Genomic DNA, 21,392 nt, shown 5'->3' with positions numbered 1-21,392 from the left:
TAGCTGGTCCTTGTTGTTTTGTGAGCTCTCTCTCTCTCGAAAAAGCTGCGGAGAGCAGAGTGGAGCTTCACTTGGTCTCTCTGCCTTTCCGCTCACCAGCTCTCCTGCCCTGCTCTCTGAAAGCGCCCCTTGTCTGGGCTTCGCCCCCGAAACTGCGCGGGGCTAAGGTTACACCGCTCTCCAGCGTCCGCTGCAGCGCACCGTGGAATGCAACCAAAATGGCTCAAGTCTCGCCACCGCACGGCCAGGAATGTCTGGAAGGAGCAGGCGGTACCCTTCCTGAGCGTCTTTGTGTCACGGTAAAGGAGTCGGTAGTCAGAACAGCCCCCTTGTCCTGGCTGCCCCCTGGGGTAAAGGGAAGGGGGGGGGGTTGCCCTTGAGAAAGGCTGGGCAGACATGCTGGTTAGACATGCCAATCAGTGGGAGATATGACCATATCCCTTAACAAACACATCCCATTATAAGACTGATTTGCACCTTATTGTTATTTATTGTGTATGTTACTACTGGAAAGAGTAAGAGTACCCTATGAGAAAGACCAAAAGTATAGACAGACAAAGAGAGAGTGAGAGAGAGACCTACTGTATTCTCTACAAAAGGCATTATGCAACAGGGTCTTTAAAAAAAAAGCTTAACGCTCAGACCAATGAGTGTGGGTCAGACTGTCTTACTGCTATTAAATCTGATGTCAATCTATTTCCATGACTGTCACAGTCTGTGAGTAATCTCTGTTACAGAAACACAGAGAAGGGAAAGAACAAAAGGAAGAGAAAAAGAAAAAGAGAAAGAACCAGTGAAAGAGTGAAAAAGAGGGAGAGGTCAGGAAGAATGGCTAAAGGATAGTGTGGAGGGAAATCCATTACGGATCTCCCTTTCAAGTTGGCCCCCAGACCACAGGACTCTCCAAGGCACCACTTCCCTGCTCAACACAGGTGCTAAATAACTACGACATGCAGGATCAACATGAGACATTTCTTAAAAGCCATGTCGAACTGAAACTGATTTTGTTTCTTTGGTATAAAAAGAGGAAGCACTATTTAGTTACCAACAAGATAAATGACTCTGTTCACAGACACATCCCCTGCTGTAAACAAACAGCGGGTCCCAGTTCTGAGCTCCGATGCTGGGCGGCAGTTGATCATTAGCCAAAATGGAGCTGCGCTCTCCATCCATCACTTTTCTCCATCACAAAGAGCCCCTCTGTGTTTGGGGCTCCACTGAACTGAGGGACACTCTCCCATACACGCAACTGTGCAGGTGAGGAGAGAGAGAGAGAGAGAGAGAGAGAGAGAGAGAGACAGACAGACAGAGAAAGAGAGAGAGACAGACAGACAGACAGAGAGAGAGAGAGAAAGAAAGTGAGAGAGCGCAGAGAGGAATATCATCGTCTGCCCATGTAGGCTACTTAACAATTCATCCCCCGTCATCCTTTCCCTCCCTCCCTCTTGCTCTCAGAGATACATGAGGCACATCGCATCACATAGACACCTGCCGTTCTATGCTGTGTTTATGAGATTAGACAGAAAAGCCATAATTTGCGAGGTATACATACGCCTGACTCCCTGACCCGAGCCAACTCCTCCCACAGAAGCATGCCATGGAGCGAGAGCTGATCCCTTCCCTCCCTCTCTCGCTCACATATATACTATTACCAGAGGGCCACACACTCACAAGCATGTCCCTGTGCGTCGGCATAGTGCAGTCTGAGCCAGTCTGAAGCCTGGATGCCAAACTAGCACAAGTGTTCCAACTCACCTCATGGCTCCCAAACTCACAGCATTTACAGCATCCTGTGCGCCGAGGAACTTCGCACGACAGCCTCCCGACATCGGGAGAACCGCGTTCTCGGCCCGTACATGACATCAGCCAGCGTCAGCAAACACACCTTTTCTGACTAAAACGCACCACAATGAGGGGTTCGGACAAGTCTCCCTCCACAAGCGCTTGCATCACTCAGCTGAGCAAGTCTAGGCTTGAACTTGTCTATGTCTGGAGTCGAGCCAGAGCTCCCGGAGTCTAGCAGCACACCACCTTACGAGAAGGGAACAGATTACACAAACATACAGAGTGTTGTGTGTTAAAATGTGTGCTAATACACACCTTACTCTTTCTTTCTACAAACAGAGGGAAGAGGGAAAAGTCACATCAAATGAGCTTTGGCATGAGTAAGTCTTTGGATATGCTTTTAAGAAAGTCCATGATATACATTGTGCTTTTGATGTTAGCTTCTTTAAGAGACTGTTAAATCTGAAAGTGTGCCCTGTGAGTTGTGTAACGAGGCCATTCATTTCAAACTCACATAAAAGTCAGATGTTTATGAGATGATGGTTCTTTTTCACTCGAGACAAACACTACCACCACAGTGTGTGTATCTTTGCATCAAAGTCAACCTTGGACTGTGACAGATCTACTCAAGCTAACCACAAACCAGTCCATTTCCTTGACAACTGTGACTCATTTCCTTAGCAACACTGCTAGGGCGGTACTGTCGAAAGGAGCTTCTGCAAGTTTTCTGTGAAGGAGGAAAAAGAATTCATTCTCCTTTTGACTGGACATTGCTTCATATTATATTGTTGGTCACTGCAAGCCACAATCTAAAAAAAACCAGACAAATCCATTGGTTTGTACAGTAAGGTTTGCCCTTATCATCTTACCCAGAGCAAAATGACCGGGGTGAATGGGTACCACAAAAAAAACATTCCAAGTCTCGTGTGCTTTACTATACACCACATAATTTCAATTTTGTGCAGTATGGTCAAATTAGACAAACATAAGAGCACCAAACCACAGAAACATGGATCACACAGTTATGTTTCCATTCTATTCTCATCATCAATAACAAAAGGGTGGATTGAATCCATTTTAAAGAAAATACTGCAGCACCAATGGGGGTATTGAAGACTTGTGTTCAAAAGAAAGCTCTACAAGGCACCAAGGACACTGCCCAGCTTGGAGAGGCGTACACACACACACACACACACACAGACACACACGCGCACACACACGCACACACACACACACAGACACACTTCACCCGACGCATGTAATCCTCCAAATTCCCTGCAACATCAGTGGCACTGCCTACAGCAGAAACCAGTGGAGCCAGCAATCCCAAGAAACCGGAGAGCCGGGATAACGTTTCCCTCACTCTCCCCCTCCATTATCCACCTTAGTGTCTCACCAACCACTAAAACCTTAACCCAATAAAATGCCCATCATCATAAAATAATGTTCCATTAGCAGAAATGGGGATTACTGAAATAAACATGAAGATGTGCCCGTCTTACGTTATACGGTCAGAGCCTCTTATGTACAAACCCACAGCGCATTCACATCATCCAAGAGCCCGACGCACAAGAACACAATGCCATAAAGGGGGCCCTGAATGGACAGACTCAAGGTAATGTCATTAAGATAGCAAAGCGAAATCACATGACAATACTCACCATTATGACTGGCGATTCCTAGTAGTCTCGCCTCTTATGTTCATTTGGAAGCAAACCCTTTGGATACATGGCTCTAAAAGTGTCTGCATCCCTTGTTTGAGCAAATGCGTACAGCACTCCTTGTTGGTGAAGCCATAGAGTGCAGACTAGCGAAAGCAGTAAGGTTCGGAATGAAAAAAAAAGCAAGGTTCACTTCACATCCTCAACAGCACTTATCCAGTTGGGGCGCTGTCATCGACATTACACAACGCCCTCGCACTGCCAACACAAACAAATGCCATAAAAAGTGAGACAAAGAATACCCACTCCGATTCGCACAAAACACACACACACACACACACACACACACACACACACACACACGTCATATAGTAGAACCATACACTCATACATTCTATAGCTTTCACAGACAAACAGAACAGAACACAAACCGAATGAATACAAACAAATTCGCAAATCAGATTCACATTTTTTGTGTGTGTTGTGGAATGTGCACTACCGGTCTGGATAGAGGTGCTTTTCGCCTCGTCGTGCAACGGTACATTCTGGCTAGTGGTTTCCACAAGGACCGTGGGAGGGGGGTGGCACCTTGGAAATAGAACAATTAATCGCACAATAAAAGTGAAGAGCCTCTTTTGCAGCTGAGGGTCTGATTACTGTGAAGCACCAGATCAGCACATCACCAATGCACCAATCAACTACGAGCCCACACCTGAAAGCCATTGCAGAGGAACAATGGTTCCACATGTATGGAACGCAGGGCATTCATCGGCATGTGAGACATTCCTAGAGATTCTCTGTTTGCCAAAATGGATGGAAATTATCATATGAAACTGGCTGCAGAAAAAATGTAATAAGGAATGGGAATGTCCTGTTATTTTCCTCATTCCTTGTTTAATCTTCCATCATTTAGAAGACTCAACACAGTACAGTTCCCTGAGACCTTTACAATTTGCAGCATTCCCATGGGAATGTCTGACTGCACCAGCTACACACTGCTGTAGAAGGTCATCACCCCCTTTAGAAACAGCTACTACACACAAGAGTAGTAAATTCCTCTGGCAAACATGAGGATAGATAATGTGGTACAACAAAATAAATTAAATGCCTGCAAAAACATTATACAAGAGAGTAGTATACAAGAGTTTATTCTATTACGCACAACAAGTCATAAGTCATGCAGGTTCAGGTTGTAACCTATGCCTATTAGGTTGTAACCTATTAAGAGCTTTCACAGAGATGCTAATGCCTCTCTATTCCTTCATAGCATCCATCCCCCATGGGCCACACACTGAATGCAAACATCTCTCTATAGTATACAACAACACTGAAAGGGGCTTGATGTTAATGATACACATGTTATTTTAATATGCAAAAGCCAGTGTTAATCTTTAGACAAGTGTCCATGAAATTTGTCCTTTAAACAAGTTCAACCGGTGTTCTATCGTCCATGACTTGACACTCCCTGAAAGCTACCATTCCTCTGATTAGACTTCAGCTCTCAGGACAATTTGAAGTCATAAGGGTCAAAAGGCAAATCCTCCATTTAAAATATGTAAAGGCATGTAAGCCGCCTTACATAACAACTCTCTTACTCGAACACAGCAAACTCCAGTCCAGCCTTCCTCACTTCATCACATGAGGAGAGGGTAGAGGAGAAGAGTGGAGTGGAGAGGAGAGAACAGCCTCCACAAACTCACTCACTGCCAAAGCCTCTTCTGGAACCAAAACCTCGTGTTTTTATACACAGGCCTATATTCATACAGATTTTGTACATATCCTACACTGTGAAGAGGACTACTGAAGGGACAATGCAGGCGTAAACAAGACCATTGTAATATCAAACCCAGAGACAGAAAACAACATACCTTTTGATGCCCTTGTGAACAAATTATTTTCCAGACCACCTGTTGCTCATAGTGTTTAGGCCCTACTTAAGATGTCCTAACTATGTGATAGCTGACAGTTGTAAAAGCATTTCTCGGGGGTCATTTTGCCCACACACCTGACCTTCACTCCCCCCCCCCCCCCCCCCTCTTGTGCTCAGACTAATCACTTCACATGCAGACGTTCTGGTCCAGCAGGCTAAGACGAGACAAAAGTCCAAAGAAATGGACAGACATCTGGCCAATAGACGGACAAAGATCACAGCACTCAGCAGCCACTAATATACTGCATCAGCAGCCCCAGAGAAACGGCCGTAGCCTTTTCCACTGTCCACACACACACACACACTGAAGGGCTCGTCTGTGTCTCTCTCATGCCGCTGAGAGACTGTGGCTGTCATCAGCACCGGTGGAGTGGGACATTAAATAAACAGAGTGAAATTAGCCATCTGAGCTGAGCATTTGTTAGAGTGCAAGCCCTGGAAGCCAGCAAGCTGTTCACTAACCCTACAGCAGAGCAGAGGAAATTAATTTGTCCTGTTTTACTTTAATTGTGTCAGTATATCACAGTGAAATACTACCACGTGCTTGGGACAGTCCGAGGATCGAGCACCACGTGTTCCTTCTTAGTCTTAGTCACAATGTGGAGAAACTTTAAGACAGACAGAAAAGCGAGCAATGATGATGTGGGACTTGACTAACCAGATGTAAAAGTGCTGTGGCAACTTCCACTATAACTAGCTCATTCTATGGCTGTTGTGGTGTAGGCTACCTGACTAAAATCAAGACAATGAAACAGTGCAGCAGCCGCTACTAGGTGCAGTAGGAACAATGGTGAACAGAACAAACTGAAATGCTGGCTTAGAGCGCCTTTCAGAAGCTAAACACCTGCTGTGTTACTTATAGACAGCCTGAAACAAATACATGAATAGTGTTAATGACTGAATTACTCCACAGTGTGAAGTGCTAATGAAGAAGAGTAAACAGTACAGACCACTGCACATTTTTCTGATGTCATCCTACGGTTGCTGAGTGACAATCGAATGAGTTGCAGTGGTCTCTTAATTTTGAATATGACCATTAACTCATTCGAACGTCACATCAGAAAAACGTGCCGTGGTCTGAGTGGTCTCTCTCTTGAGCTGCATATGTCTGCCATTAGCCCACATTTTCTGCCATTGTGTTTCAGCATGTGCAATGTCACACATGATGAGTATCTGACTGACAGTTAACCCCGATTACTTTTATTTTTGACGGAGACTCCCTACATCCACCACAAAACAATGAAGAAGGAAATCAGGGAAGGTTTGGCGAAGACTTAAGCCCAAAAAGGTGACCTCAGCTCTACCCTGTGAGCTTAAAGCCAAGTCCAGAGATAAGGGCTGGCCCCGGCCGTGGCGCGACTAGCTGGGGCACCTGCACCGTACGCCAGCGGTCTGGGTTCGATTCCCACCCCGTGGTCCTTTCCGGATCCCACCCCGACTCTCTCTCTCCCACTCACTTCCTGTCATTAAAGGCATAAAAAAGGCCAAAAAATAATATATATACATGGATTTCTATGGAACATCACGAAAACATGTGTGCGCAACCAAGAGGCAGAAAGCACCATAGAACAGCATAGAGCAATGCAAAAGAGCAAAAGAATAAAATGAGTTTTTGTGCTGAAAACTGCACCAATTCGAAATCACGATGGTTAGAGAATGTTAAATATGTTCAATATCCCTAACGGAATGCATGTCTTCGCCAAAAATGACAAAATACGATGTTATATTAATAATCCAAATGAACGTCAAACTTTGAAATATAGTCTGAAATGAGATGTTATTATCATTGAGACAACAGGGGTATACAAAAAAATTAACTTAACCTAAAAAATATTTAGGTTAAGTTTATAACGTTGTGGACGGCCACCAAGCGTCTTCTGCCTCACGGCTGCGTGCGCATCTAGTTTTGTTGGTAAACGGGAAACCCGTGTATATATATTCTTCAGAGATAAGGGCTTGCCATGGGACACATTAAAAACAGATCGCATAAGCAATGCAAGACAAAAGACCAAAGGTGCTAACTGTGCCTTGCCCATCAATAACAAAAGGACCCCTCACCGTTGTACTTCTCAAAACTACATTACAACACTGTGTGATGTCTAGCCATCCATGATTCATACAAAAGGGCACAGATGGCCACCTTTTACTGGACATTTGATAGTTTGAATAGCCTGAAGCCAATGAAGCATTCAAATGGGGTTAAGTGATTATTTCAGTTTTTTTAGGCTCTAATGTCTCTTTGAAGCATTAGGCTGTGGATTCTGTGCACTCTGAGTAAAAAAGATCTGTCAAGATCTGTGTTTTTAAACCCCCATTTAGGATACGCATGGACCTCGGAGACAGACAGAGAGAGAGACAGACAGTCAGTGAGAACAAAAACAAGAAAGAGAATATGAGTGTGTATGTCTGTGTATGTGTGTGTGTGTGTGTGTGCGCACATATACGTGTATGTGTGTGTGTGTTCGTGTGTGTGTGTGTTCGCACATATACGTGTATGTGTGTGTGTGTGTGTGTTCGTGTGTGTGTGTGTGTGTGATCACCCAAAGAGAAGAGAAGAGAAAGGAAACCAAAAGAGAGCTGATGCCTGTGTGTGGGGCGCCTCGGCAGTCAGGACAAACCACATGATGCGTTATGTCACATGCTTCTCTGCATTGTCAGAGGATTAGAAAGTAAGGGCACTAAATCCACCGGCACCCTTCACTGGACTCATAAATCTACATTAATCAAAACACAGAGTGTCCAGCGGCACAGGCTCATGTCCGCTGAGGGGAAAAAACTAGTGGAAACACTGCACGGGTAATCGTGTTGAATAATTTCAATCTCAATATTGACCAAAATTACTGTGATTATGATTTTAGCCATAATCAAACAGCCCGACATTAACTTGTTAGCTACATAGGCCATAGTTACCAGTGTGGTACACCAGTCATCAACAAGTATCAGTATCAACAAGAAGCTATGGGCGACTGGGGGAGGTGTTCAAAACCTGAAAACTGTCTAGAAGTAAGCAACATTCCTCTTTAGGGAAGACCAGTGCAGGATCCAGGACTCCACTCTCGCTGGAGTGGGAGGAAGGAAGTCTTTAACACGAGGCCAGAGGAGAGACACAAGGTTTGAAAAACAGAACCCCCCCCCCCCCCCCCCTCACACCTCTCCACATCCCAACCTCATTCCTTCAGCTATCTGCACGAGCATATCTGGACCAGACAGGCAGTTTAAACATGGCCAGCAAGACCCGCCTTTCCTACAGCATGATAAGGAGGAAAGGAGAGCTCCAGGACTGTGTGAACTCTCTGAGACCAAAGCAGCTGGAGCGGCAGGGAGTTTAGGCTCCCGAGATCAGGGTCCATCGGACAAAACAGCTGGAGGGTGCCGAGGAGATGGTATGGCTCGAAACAGGATGCTGGAAAAAAAAGTATATCTTTTGGTCTGCCTGAAGAGAGGGGAATCCCCACACCCTGGTTTGCTCTGGACGAAATGGCCTGTTCCGACCAGGGTCTCGGTAAACCGTGGCCACTGTGAGACATATTTTAAGATGTCAAGAGTCACCGATCTCCTTTGTTATGTGATCCATCTGGCTTAACGTGGAAAGACTTTACTTTGGTTGCAGACACTGGGAAGTGTCTTCCTTTTCTCTCAGCGAGGCTGAGTCAACTGTTAAATATGTCGTTGGTTTTTCCACGTTATTCCAGTTATCGTTCTCAACATCTGTGTGTATTAGGTTGTCACTTCTGGAACAAATCAGAAATGTGCATCGCACAAGCATAGGCATGGGCAGAGACCACAAACCAATTTGTATCCTATTGTATTAGCCTCATTTTCTGATTCTACTCAAAAGACACACAACAGACATTCAGGGGTACAAACCGTGTCTTTGGTACTTCCACAGCAACTGCCGACTAAACAGTGAACCTCTGTCTAGATTCACCAAACTGTAAAATCAATAAGATTGCCTCCACAATTATGACACATAACAACGGCAATCTTCCCATAACTGCAAGAGTCCAACCACTAGCTCAGAGCATAATGTGCAATCACAGATCATCATGTCACATGCCAAAACATGCTCTTTGTAAAGATGAACATGTAACATTTTGTCAACTGTAGTTTGCATTGAAAAAGCACTGTGCTGTGCTATAGTGCTGGTGGCCCATTTGGGAAGAGGGCCAAGGCTGTCCTTCCACACAAAACAAATGGGCGTGCAGACAAATATGTGTGGACCAATAACATTACAAGATTATTGTGAGATTAAAAAAAACCCCACAAATTCCAGAATTGTCTGTTTTATGATGAGCAATACTGACGGTCTAGGTGGCATGATTGTGCAGCATCATACTAAGATGATAATCTAAGAATGACCTAATGTGTGTGGTCTCTGCAATGCACCTGCACCTTTCCTATTCTAGAAGACAGTCTATAGTCCTACTGCACTAATAGGAGATTTGCAATGAAGGTCTCATAGAAAAGAAACTTCTACTACGAGGCTTAATCTGGGAACTCGGCCCTATCAGTACAAGTAGGTTGTTTACTCCTCACCAAATAGTTGCCTGTGCTGTAAAAGGGCCGTTATTTGGATACTAAATGCAAAGGTTTCCCTCCCTCCCACCTCCGTTATATAGCGCAATAGTGTAATGCAATTCATAACACTCATCCTAATCTGAGTGTTTACGCACAAGTATTCATCACAACAAAGCCATTTCATTAGGCAAGGCAAGCATAGAAAACTGAGGAAATACACATTACACACACAAGAGTGTCTGTATTGATGCTCTGGGGGGGAAAAGAGGGAAACATCCATCCATGCTGATGCAAATGTCCTACTGTATTTGGGTAGGTCACACAAACATTTGCTGAACGTGTTCCACGCAACTGAGAAAAGACCAATCTATAATCTTCCATTGCACGTATAGCCTATTGATGTACCCTATTTCTTTCTGCAAAAATACGAGTCCAAACCTCATCCCTATTTTAACAAAATAGACTAATGCTAACAAAATCGGAAGCAAGTCTACAATATAGTTATAGGAAACAAGTGCAAGAATGTGGGCTCAACTCTTCGCTTTTTGGTAGAATAAATCGAGGGTTAGAAATAGCCTGTTTTGTTCAAGGCAATGTCCATGCGACAGGACAGATAGGCTATTTTTTTTGACCAAATTCAAGTTAGAGTAATAGCATAAAGCATCTCTGTTTTTTAGACAAACTATAATGTGGTAAATTTGTATCGAGATTAATAACGGTTTTGGTCCAAGTTACCTTAACAAATGCGTTGACTTGTTACAATATCAAGATAACAGCTGACCAGCGCAGGTGATAACAGTTTCTTTGCTGAAACTAGCCTACCACTGCCTTTTTGGTCCAACCAACCAAAATTTCACCGCTCTCTGTTCAACAGGTAGCCTGGATTTTGGGGGCAACGCATGTTAAAAGTAGCCTACCCATCCTCACAGGGCTACAAACTTACCCATTGGGGTCCGGACACAGTAGCTGACGATAAATTCCGCAAAACAGATGTTGATCATCTATAAACTCTGTTGGACTGATTTATCTCAAACTAGTGATCTATTTGCCTCGTCCTCAGTCCCACTCGCAACATGTTCTGGCCGCGCTTTGCTTTCCTCCTGAATGCGGAAACGGCAGAGTGCAACCCGTTGCTTCATGTGTTTCAATCAGACACGCCTCAGTCTTCTTCTCGCACCTCGTGCAACGAAGTTGACATCATTAAATGTGTGACATGGGTAGGTCATGTAGATTCAGTGCTTTTCCAAATCATTTCACAAAGATAAAGGCAAAAACTTGACAATGTGAGTCATTTGATATTAAAGTGCATTTTATTGTTGTATAATATACACCTTCCTTCTGATTGTAGCCCTGAATTCCAAAGGGCTGGACACTTAAATCAAATGTTTTATTTTATTTTTTTCTCAAGTTTTTTTTTTTTTTTTTAGTTTTAAATTCTCACAAAAAATAGTATATGCAAAAGATATCTGTATCCTCAAAAATACGACAGGAACAATGATACATCTGAACAGGAATATTAAGTCTGAAAATAAAAATAGGCTAAAACAAAAGTGTAGCAGTAGAGGAGCATTTAAGCTGTTCCCAAATATTTAATAAATATACCAAGAATTTTAAATTAGACTGGGTCAAAATATAAATGGAAAGTATTCCATAAATTTGGATTCAGACTTGTGCCACCTAAAAGTATTCACGTCATCTTCAACAGAATGCATTTTCCTTGGGCCAATAGGTTCAGTGACCAACAGAAGTAATTTTGACATTAACATTCACATGAACTGTACCACAATTTCATCATGTTCATTGTGCCCATAGGCACCACTTTTGTATACTCTGGTTCAAGGGCAAAATCTATTAGCAGCAATAATACTATTAAAAGTCCCTACATGAAGAACAGAACAAACACATTACATTCAGATCCAGGGACAAGTAAGGGAATATACAGCACTGTAGCTTGACTTAGCACTGAAAGAAACCAAGTGTGCACTGCAAGGTTTGTCACGACCTCTAATAAAAGAGGTTTGGGGAGAAAAATAAAAGAAAATAAAAGACTCTTTGCACTGTAAAATGAGATGAAAGCTGCAAAAAAAGTGAGATTGATTAGAATCACTAGGTTTGTACTTGAAGGCTGCAAAATTGATTGAAATCAATTGGGGTCTAGTCTTGGGTCCTTTCCACAAACTAGCGAAGGCCTTAACCAGCTGATTGAGCCAGAACTGAAAAACTCCTGCTGATGATTTTCCTCATACATGTGTATGTCAACTTGAGAAAGCTAGCATCACAGAGATCCAGTGTAGGCTCTACTTAAGCGATGAACGTGTTGGGAAGATGCTCAGGAATGAGACAGAAGCTTTATAGTAACAAAGACCTGCTTTTAAACTACGCATCCTTGTCAAAAGGAAAAAATGGTAAAACACCATTTGTAGTTTAGAAAAGTCACTCTAGGAGGCCTAAAGATGCTGGAAGGCTAACCAGCAAAATGCTACCTATGTCATGTGTGCCTCTAAGAAAGAAAATGGCATCAAAGTCAAGTGTGAGGCATTTCAATGGGGCGGTCCATTCGCTCATAAACTTTGGGATTTTACTAAGCATACTTAATATATATGCTTAAAATAATGTTAAGAGGCAACCACAGGCTAAGTGACATGAAGTATAAACCTTAGTAGTAGATAAGAGTATATAACGTGTGTCCCCCCCCCCCCCCACTGTAGCCTATGGAATACAAAAGCCAACCATTTGTCATAAAATCCTGAATATTATACATAGGATAGTAAATGTATCACCTGTTCGATAGTTGTGCTGTGGTTATTTTTATTGCATGGATTTAAGTAGTTTGTCACAGATACAGTTCGGATTAACTATGTTCTCACAGAGATAACTACAGTCTCTTGGTGGCATGGGCCACGTGCTTACAATACCCTTCTGAGGCAGGGATGCAGTGGGATGGGGTGGCATTGGCCAAGTGCTTACAATACCCTTCTGAGGCAGGGATGCAGTGGGATGGGGTGGCATTGGCCAAGTGCTTACAATACCCTTCTGAGGCAGGGATGCAGTGGGATAGGATGGGGTGGGATGGGATAGGACAACTGGTTGTGAAACTCCTTTGGGACCAAACTAGAGAAACACTTTTTTTTTGTCCTTATTTTTTGGTAATCACAGGATTATCACGTTTGGTTTTGCTCACAGCATACCACTGATTGTTCTCTGAGCTACCATAACAGACGGTGTAAGGTGTATACATGTGCATAAGGCTTAAGCAGGAATCATTTAGCAAATTGTCAAGACAAACAGAAAAAAAAACCCTGCGTGTCAACACATAGTTGAACATCATGGGTGTCATATCGATCAACTTTTTCCTCTCAGTTTCTTTTTTACACTTACACCACCACCTACTGGTCAACTGATGAATGGCATTACACTTCGAAGAAGACAAATAATTTTTTTGTCAGTATGAAATAAAAAAAAAAGAAAGAATGAAGAAAAAATGGCATCAACCAAAAACACAGCTCCCTTTTTAAGTAGACCAGCCACAAGTTGAGTACAACTCACTTCCCATTTTTTGAAAACATAGAAATGGTCTCATTCGTGTGTTTATCATTCTTTTTTTACGTAACTTGGTCACTGAAAAGAAAAAGAAAAAAATAGTAAACTTTGAGCCCATGAGTAGTTCTTTTAACTGCACTCAGGGAAGTCATGGGGCCAAACATGAACACATAGTGGGCAGTTGCTCAGAAAGAGAGTGTGTCACTTTATGGACCAGACAGGCTCCACAGCTGACACAGACTTCCAATCAGTGCACAAGCCCCAACTATTCTTGTCCAATAACATTTAAGTGCCCGCATGACTTCCCTGGACACAGCCTCACTTTCGACTTCACCTGACTGTCAGCAATCCCCCAACAATCCAACCTCCTGTCAAGCTGCACAACACATAGGGGCACATGGACTCCAACTTTCATTTAGAGTTGTGAACAATCAATCATTCTCATTTCCAACAAAATAAATACCAGTACATTTACAAACACTTTATGTAAATGGTAAATTGCCAAGGAAAAAAGAACCAAGCCACTCGTATGACCGCTCTCGTACACACACAAACACCCAGTCACACACATTGCAAACAGTACTGTAGAGTGTTCTGAAACGAGAAATGATTTAGCTTTCATACCCCTTAAAAACACATAAAAAGAACCGTTGTTGTTTCCTTAACTGTTACTGTACAGATACTGCACTCACTATGTGAGTTATGAAGAGTAGTGACTATGTGCATGCAGGCCTGGCGAGAATATCCACTGCCTGCTTTCACACAAACACACAAACTTGTCAACCACTCACTCACTCTCACACACACACAGACAACCAACAGGTGAAACATGCTGATGATGAACAAGTTGGCAATTTATCCAAAGCTTTCGCTTATCAAGTCACAGAGTAAGTGTGGACATCTAAACAGTGTGTTTGCATCCATGTAATCAAGTAGAAATTCGTACGAAACTTGTCTTTTTGTTACTTTTTTAGATTTTTTTAAAGATTTTTGCTATTTTCATAAGTACAAATCTTTGTATAACCTGTTTTTTACATGACAAAAAGATATCCACTCTTCAAAAAAGGACAAAAAAAAAACTATGTTCATGCATAATTAAGGTTTTCCATCTAATTGATTGCATTTTTTCCTCAGTCTTCCTTTTTAAGAAAAAAAGTCTTGTGTGTATATGTTCAACATTTTAGCAGTTTTAAAACTTTTTGTCATTTATTCTTTTTTTTTTAAACTTATTTAAATCTTTTATTTGCTTTTTTTCTAAAAGGTTCTCAGTCAGGCAGAGACTTCAGAGCTCCAGTTATTGCTCCTGTAGGTCACGGTAAACCCTCTGGCCACCGCTCTGTTTGTCCACTGAGGGGAGCCGTACAAGGAAAAGTGAGAGGGGCCAGCTCCTCGCCAGGGCAACAGCTGTGCTACAGAAGCCAGTGAGGGACACAAGAGACTCTCCTGCATGATTTCTGTTCACGCCCATGAACTCTACCTCTTTTTAATATTTTTTTTTTCTCTGCTATAAAAAGTCGTCCATCCCTCAGCAAAGAGAGAGGAAGAAAAAGGAAAGTGACCGTAGCACTAGAGAGACGCCTTCCCCCCATCCCCTCCACACACACACTCCCTTCCTAGCCCCTCCCAAGACAAGAGGAGGGCAGGGGAACTGCACGGGGTTGCTCAGTCTGCGAGGCGAGAGGTCGTAGAAGAGGAGAGAGCAAGCGAGAGCGTGGGAAACAGCGCCCTCTATCTGCACAGGTCCTCATGTGCAGCGTCCCTCTGTGGTTTCCTCTTCTTGCTGTTACCCTGGTGATGTGGCTTGCTGCTTTGGTGGCTCTTGTTGCTGGACGAGGAGTTCTGCTGGCCTTGGGAGCCCTTGTTCGGGCGGTACTGTTTGGACTGCACAAACACAAGACAACACACCATGATCAGCTGTTTTCGTTAAGCACCAGCCATGATCACAGTTCACTCAACATTTGGTACACACACCATGATCAGAGTTCAGTCAACATGTAGCACACACACACACACACACACACACACACACACACACCATCAAATTGCTTACACTGTGCATGCCACATTTGCAGGACTGTATTCAGGACATACTCATAAAAATGTGCAAAATCAATCTGTCAATCCATCAGTGTGGACTTCATGGTGGGGCACCACAAGTTCAACGCATTCCAGTCTTAATTTTGTATATAATACAAAATATAATATATACATAATATACATAACATATAATCTTTGATAATATTAAGTCTGAAGTACATTCCCAAATGTAGCTGCTGTGTTGTGTTTCATGAGGCGGATGTGTTGCGGGTTCCCTACCTTGTTGCCTTTGCTGTTGGTGCTGGGGTTGGCAGTGGAGTGGTGCTGTGTGCGGTGGCTGGGGGGTGCCCTCTCCGCGCTCTCCCTGTGGGTGCTGGGGCCGCGTGCAGGCTGCTGCTTCACCGTCTTACAGGGCGACACGTCAGAGTCCTAAAAACAGCCAATCGCAGCCCTCAAAAACACTTCTCTCGCCAATCAAATTTCACGTCGCTGCCTTGATGAGTCAACACGCACAAGATACATGTATGTGTGTACGGACGTGCGTGTGTGTCCCTGTGTGTGTATGTGTGAGTGTGTTATCTTTGAATAGATGTGTGTGTGTGTGTGTATGTGAGTGTGTATGTGAGTGTGTTATGTTTGAATAGATGTATAGCATGGGCATGCACATACTGTGTGTGTGTGTGTGTGTGTGTGTGTGTGTGTGTGTGTGTGTGTGTGTGTGTGTGTATGTGAGTGTGTTATCTTTGAATAGATGTATAGCATGGGCATGCACATACTGTGTGCGTGTGTGTGTGTGTGTGTGTGTGTGTGTGTGTCAACTCACCCCATCACTGGAGCTGGAGGCAGTGGAGGAGGATGGCGAGGTGGAGGGTGATGAGGAGGGGGACGAGGGAGGGGTGGAGGAGTTGGAGGAGCTCTTGCTGCGCGACATGGAGGGCAGCACCGCCGCCTCCTCCGACACGTTGTTGTTGCACTCGTCTAGTTGCTGGGGCTCCAGAGTGACATCATTTCCTGTGATGGCCCAGGGCAAAAAGAAACAGGATAAAAGGACACTCATGGTTATCTCTCTTCAGGGATTTTTTTTTGTGTGATCCAAATGTTCAATCACGCCATGTAACATTAGTTAGTTCAGCTTAATACAAAGACTTTCTTGTGTTCTGCCCATTTAACTCCACAGAACTAGAGGTTTACCGTTGATGACTGGTTCATTCTGAGACTGGGCCCCCCACTGCTTGCTGATCCAGTCCCTGTATTCGGCCACTTCCTGGGTCACCCGGATTATTCTCCCCAGTATGCTGTCAGAGAGAAACATCAGGACTTTTACGATCAGAAAAACTCTGGTTTCCTGCACTACAGTTCTCTTTCATACATTTGAAAAAGGCACACTAATTATCAAAGTCCAGATGCTGGCCAAAAGAGACAGAAAAGGCCTGAGCAGGCTACGATTTTGGGTCTGCTCCACGTGGGGATATAGCTGTAGATAGTACACAGATTTAGGGTTCTCACCTCTCGGTCTCGTTGTTGGGGTAGTACTTGGCGATGGGTGAGACAGCGTGGCTGAGCACCACGTAAGCGTAGTCGAATGCCTGCTTGACCTGCATGGCTCCATACGAGCTGCGGCCCACGTCGTTACCTGCATCCACCGAAGAAGGTCAGACAAGTTAGAGAAACATGCAAATCTCAAGACAAGGAAGGGACTATATAGAGCCAACATACAATTTCCAGCAAAGTTCATCTTTCTGTCAACCAGATACAGACGAAAAATGAAGAACTTGGGCTGCGAATTGCAAAAATTGATAAACATTACTCTTATCTCTCAATACAAAAATATAGTCAATAGCATTGTTACATCTGCTTTTACCAGCCCTTCTGATACTCATAAGACATCAATTCACACCTATTATTCAACTGAACAACCATGGAGGTGGTTTAGACTTAAAAGTACCATAAGCGACTTTGGATGTCGTCATGTGCTGCGAGCTCATCCCTTCCCTACCCAAACTCCCCTGACATTAACCCTTAAAGGAGTACCGTCACACTGTTGGTAAATTAACGTTCTAAAGAATATCTGGGTTCATTAAATTCAACATAGAATTTTAGAACCTTCGATTGTTGCGGAACTTAGAATGTTCAAAAACCTACACCTTTAAGGGTTAAGCCTGAGCCTGTTCTCACCTGGCTGCAGGGGGTCCTCGATGTAGAGCATGGAGGGCCGGTAGCCGTCCTGCATGCTCTTCTGCACCTCGTCTTTGGCCACGTAGCTGCCACCATCCTTTATCCGGATGCCCGTCTTCAGGTAATTGAAATGCCGGCCGTAGAGCTCGAAGAACTCGATGAGCAGAACGCCGATGTTGGTGTTGGGGCTGGACACATCCTCCCTGTAGTGCATCTGCAACAGCAAATGGCCCCAGTCAACAACTTTGAAAACCGTCTCGTAGAAATTGCCTTGTTTATATAATTTTAATGAATAGTTAAAAATAGTAAATATAAAAATAAAAAAACTTTTTTATATAGAAGGTTATTTGCTGTATTTTCTGTTCTCAAGTTTATCTAAGACCTGATCATATACCCCTGCAGTTAGGGCACAAAACAATCTTGGTGTTTCTTTCACTTTTCAAATCAAATGTAAACACAGAGTCAGAGACATCTGAGCATCTGAGCTTGATAAAATGATTTCATCTCCTAGTGCAAAGCGGACATTAAATTGTAATTGCTCCAAAACTAGTCACAAGGCTGACACTGTTCTTGCACCTGGAATGCCTCATCCTAAAAAGATCATGCTGGGACACTCACTTCTCTTTCATGGTCACAAACAAGTCCTCTCTTCATGCCGATGTGTGTACTGCAAAACTCTTTTATGTTGGGACAATATTCAGCGATTCCTCCTTTATACAGAACTGTCATGTTGTGGGTTGATTTCCCTGCATGTTTTGTCTTTTTACATTTATTATGACGGCCGCACAGCGAAGCGGCGGTCATATAGGTTTAGTCAGATTTTTTTTTCTTTCTTTTTTTTCTTTTTTGCATGCCCAAATTTCCGTCAATGATTCCCGGGACACTGAAAGACCGGGGTACACGAATCTTGGTGGGCATGTAACCCCACATGGATAGCATGGAACCATCGTTTTTCGTTTTGATCTGTAACCCCCCCGCTTGACTGGACCCCCCGAAAGGAGGGTAGGGCAGACACAGTTTTCTGTGAATATCTCGAAAACCGTGGGGTTTAGGAGGACCATTTTTTTTTTGTATGTTGATCTCAAGGGGCCATGTCAACCCATTCCATAACCACTCATTTCATGTATAGCGCCACCTAGTTAAACACAAAAAAGTAAAAATTAGGTGTAATTGAAGGTATCTGTGACCTAACATAGTCAAAACTGCACGAAATTGGAAGTGTATGATCATTATGACACCCTCTGTATGCACGCCAAGTTTTGTGGAATTCCGTTCATGGGGGGCCACACAATAAATTAATTTATGTTACTATACACCAACTGGCCTGTAGGTGGCCGGAGACAGTTTTCTGTGAATATCTCGAGAACCGTAGGGCCTAGGAGGTCCATCTTTTTTATGTATGTTGGTCTTAAGGGGGCATGTCAACCCATCCCATTACCACTTATTTCATGTATAGTGCCACCTAGTTAAAAATTAAAAAGCAAAAAATTAGGTGTTTTCATCACAATATCTCTGGCTGACAAGGTCAAAACTGCACGAAATTAAAAGTGTAGGATCATTATGACACCCTCCGAATGCATGCCAAGTTTTGTGTACTTTTGTTCATGGGGGGCCTTACAATAAAATAATTTATGTGTACATTTAGTGACATACACCAACAAGGATTCCCGGGACACTGAAAGACTGGGGTACACGAAACTTGGTGGGCATGTACTCCCACATGGATAGCATGGAACCATCATTTTTCGTTTTGATCTGTAGCCCCCCCGCTGGACTGGACCCCCCGAAAGGAGGGTAGGGCAGACACAGTTCTCTGTGAATATCTTGAGAACTGTAGGGCCTAGGATGACCATTTTTTTCCGTATGTTTGCCTCCAGGGGTCATGTTAACCCATTTCATGTGCACACATGTGCACAGATACACACACACACACACATACATTCACAGTAATCATACGTATGACACATACTCACACAGTAGACATATGTACGCTTGCATGCACAGGCACATACGCAGGCACAAACACAAGCACGCACGCACACCCACACACACACACACACACACTCACACACACTCACACACACACACACACACACACACATAACATAAACATAACACAAACAATCAAGAATTTCTCAGAATTATAAACAGGCAAGATGGAGGTGGGGTTGTATAAAATTAATTTTACATGTGAAATCTATGAACTAATCATGTTTTGGTACTTGTTGTCTAGCAGATACCAGTGAGAATTGAGTGTGGATAATGCAATTTAGTGAGACAGTTAGAATCATATAGGCCTTTCAGCGTGATTTCTTTTTGTGGTAAAAATGTGCTGGACTGGGCGGCGGTCATATTTTGTACCGCTCTGCGGTACATCTAGTTTACTCAGCTGACATTTTTCATCCAAAAACGCATGAGAAATTATTTTCAAGCTACAGTGCAATAGCAGACCTTAGAGTAGCGATCAAGATCACTCTTACATACGATATAAAATAACCAGAGAATGGTAGTGCAGAGTCTTTAGGAGGAAAGGCAGGTGACGTACGAAGGTGAAGCCTACCTGCAGGAAGCTCACGGCCATGAGGAAGAGGCTGTAGGAGCCGATGCCGCCGGTGAACACCTCGTTGAGGTCCCGCTGCAGCAAGAACTGCTTCAGCACCAGAACCAACTTGGGAAGCACAGGATACTTCTACACACACAAATACATACACAGACACATTTCAGGCCAGTCCCGCACAATCATATCTCCTTTCAGCACCCTCTAGTGGAGGAGGTGGGGCATTACGTTGTGCTAAGAGAGACATCTTTGGTGTGGAGAAGTAAATATTTGTTGCTGTTGTTGTTGTTGTTGTTGGTGGTGGTGGTGTTAGTGTTGTTTGTCTGGTTGCTGAGGTGTCTGAGTTCAGTGACAGTGAATGGCACGTAGGATTGATGACAAGTCTGGGTGCGGTGGATACTGCCATTCCTCGGACATGCATTCCCAATCAATCATTAGGTAAACATGTCTTCCAATGAAAATGAAATAAACGTTGAATATGTGTGGGAGCTCCTCGAGAATCAAGCACATGATGGTGATGTCTTTTTCCACGTGGCTCTGCCAGTTAGGTCACAAGAACAGTAAGAGGTCGATTTTCACATGTTATTTGCATCGTGTTTTAAAACTCTGATAGAGTTTCTTCTTATGGTTCCTGCTCTCACTAATCCTAGGCCAGTGTTTTGCAGCTCTGATAGTGACCAGCAGGGAGCGCAGTAGTCATGCCGGGCTCAGCACCGGAGACTGGACACGAGCGCCCACTCACCTTCTTGAAGTCTCTGATGAGGCGGGCGGCCTTGACACCGTTTTGCACGTTAAAGCTGATGTCCACTTTGACCTCAGTGTACGAGTCCGTCAGCTTGATGATGGGCACCTAGACGAAGGAACGTCCAATCAGGTTAAAGCTGAGTCAGACAGGAACTTTGATCAGCACTGTAACTGTGACTTAGCAGGTATTCATGTTGACATACTCTCTCACACACACACACACACACACACAGAATGCTTCTCACATGAGCAATTAACACTCCATACGGGAATGCATTACACACACCACACTGGCAAGTATACACACACACACGCGCTCAGGAGCATACATACCGTGGCCTTATCCAGCACTTTGACGGAGTTCTCGTCGGCCACGTTCTTCCTGCGCAGGGCCTCCTCCAGCGTCCACAGGGGGAGCGTGTCCCAGTTCCCAAACACCACCAGA

At 43.8% G+C, this 21,392-nt stretch overlaps 3 protein-coding genes across 6 annotated transcripts in view; 1 reads left to right on the top strand and 2 right to left on the bottom strand.

The window, feature by feature from the left end:
- adcy7 (adenylate cyclase 7) overlaps window positions 1–10,998 on the bottom strand; it is a 50,770-nt gene extending 39,772 nt beyond the window's left edge. For 2 of the 4 annotated variants that reach the window (XM_076286914.1, XM_076286917.1), the window contains exon 1: window positions 10,838–10,998. The gene's annotated coding sequence lies outside the window, so the exon portion shown is untranslated. Of the gene's footprint in view, window positions 1–1,755; window positions 2,026–3,446; window positions 3,649–10,837 lie in introns of those variants that run through there. The other 2 variants (XM_076286915.1, XM_076286916.1) reach the window with 2 other exon arrangements.
- Window positions 1–21,392, top strand: part of brd7 (bromodomain containing 7) — a 135,532-nt gene that overhangs the window by 52,368 nt on the left and 61,772 nt on the right. The gene's annotated exons all lie outside the window — the stretch shown is intronic.
- tent4b (terminal nucleotidyltransferase 4B) overlaps window positions 14,640–21,392 on the bottom strand; it is a 28,879-nt gene continuing 22,126 nt past the window's right edge. The window contains exons 4-12 of the mRNA XM_076286913.1: window positions 21,281–21,392; window positions 20,946–21,053; window positions 20,207–20,335; window positions 17,647–17,860; window positions 16,978–17,104; window positions 16,663–16,766; window positions 16,295–16,482; window positions 15,751–15,900; window positions 14,640–15,315 (exon numbers count right to left, since the gene is read on the bottom strand). The exon at window positions 21,281–21,392 is cut by the window's right edge and continues 9 nt beyond it. Of these exons, the coding sequence (XP_076143028.1) occupies window positions 15,163–15,315; window positions 15,751–15,900; window positions 16,295–16,482; window positions 16,663–16,766; window positions 16,978–17,104; window positions 17,647–17,860; window positions 20,207–20,335; window positions 20,946–21,053; window positions 21,281–21,392 (1,285 nt within the window). The 3' untranslated portion in view covers window positions 14,640–15,162. The remainder of the gene's footprint in view (window positions 15,316–15,750; window positions 15,901–16,294; window positions 16,483–16,662; window positions 16,767–16,977; window positions 17,105–17,646; window positions 17,861–20,206; window positions 20,336–20,945; window positions 21,054–21,280) is intronic.

The sequence above is a fragment of the Alosa pseudoharengus genome, unplaced genomic scaffold (assembly GCF_046254945.1).
Source record: "Alosa pseudoharengus isolate Yale_2024_CS ecotype anadromous, Long Island Sound unplaced genomic scaffold, YU_APseudo_1.1 YU_APseudo_1.1_scf_16, whole genome shotgun sequence".
Taxonomy (NCBI): domain Eukaryota; kingdom Metazoa; phylum Chordata; class Actinopteri; order Clupeiformes; family Clupeidae; genus Alosa; species Alosa pseudoharengus.
This window is presented reverse-complemented; position numbering and strand designations above follow the sequence as displayed.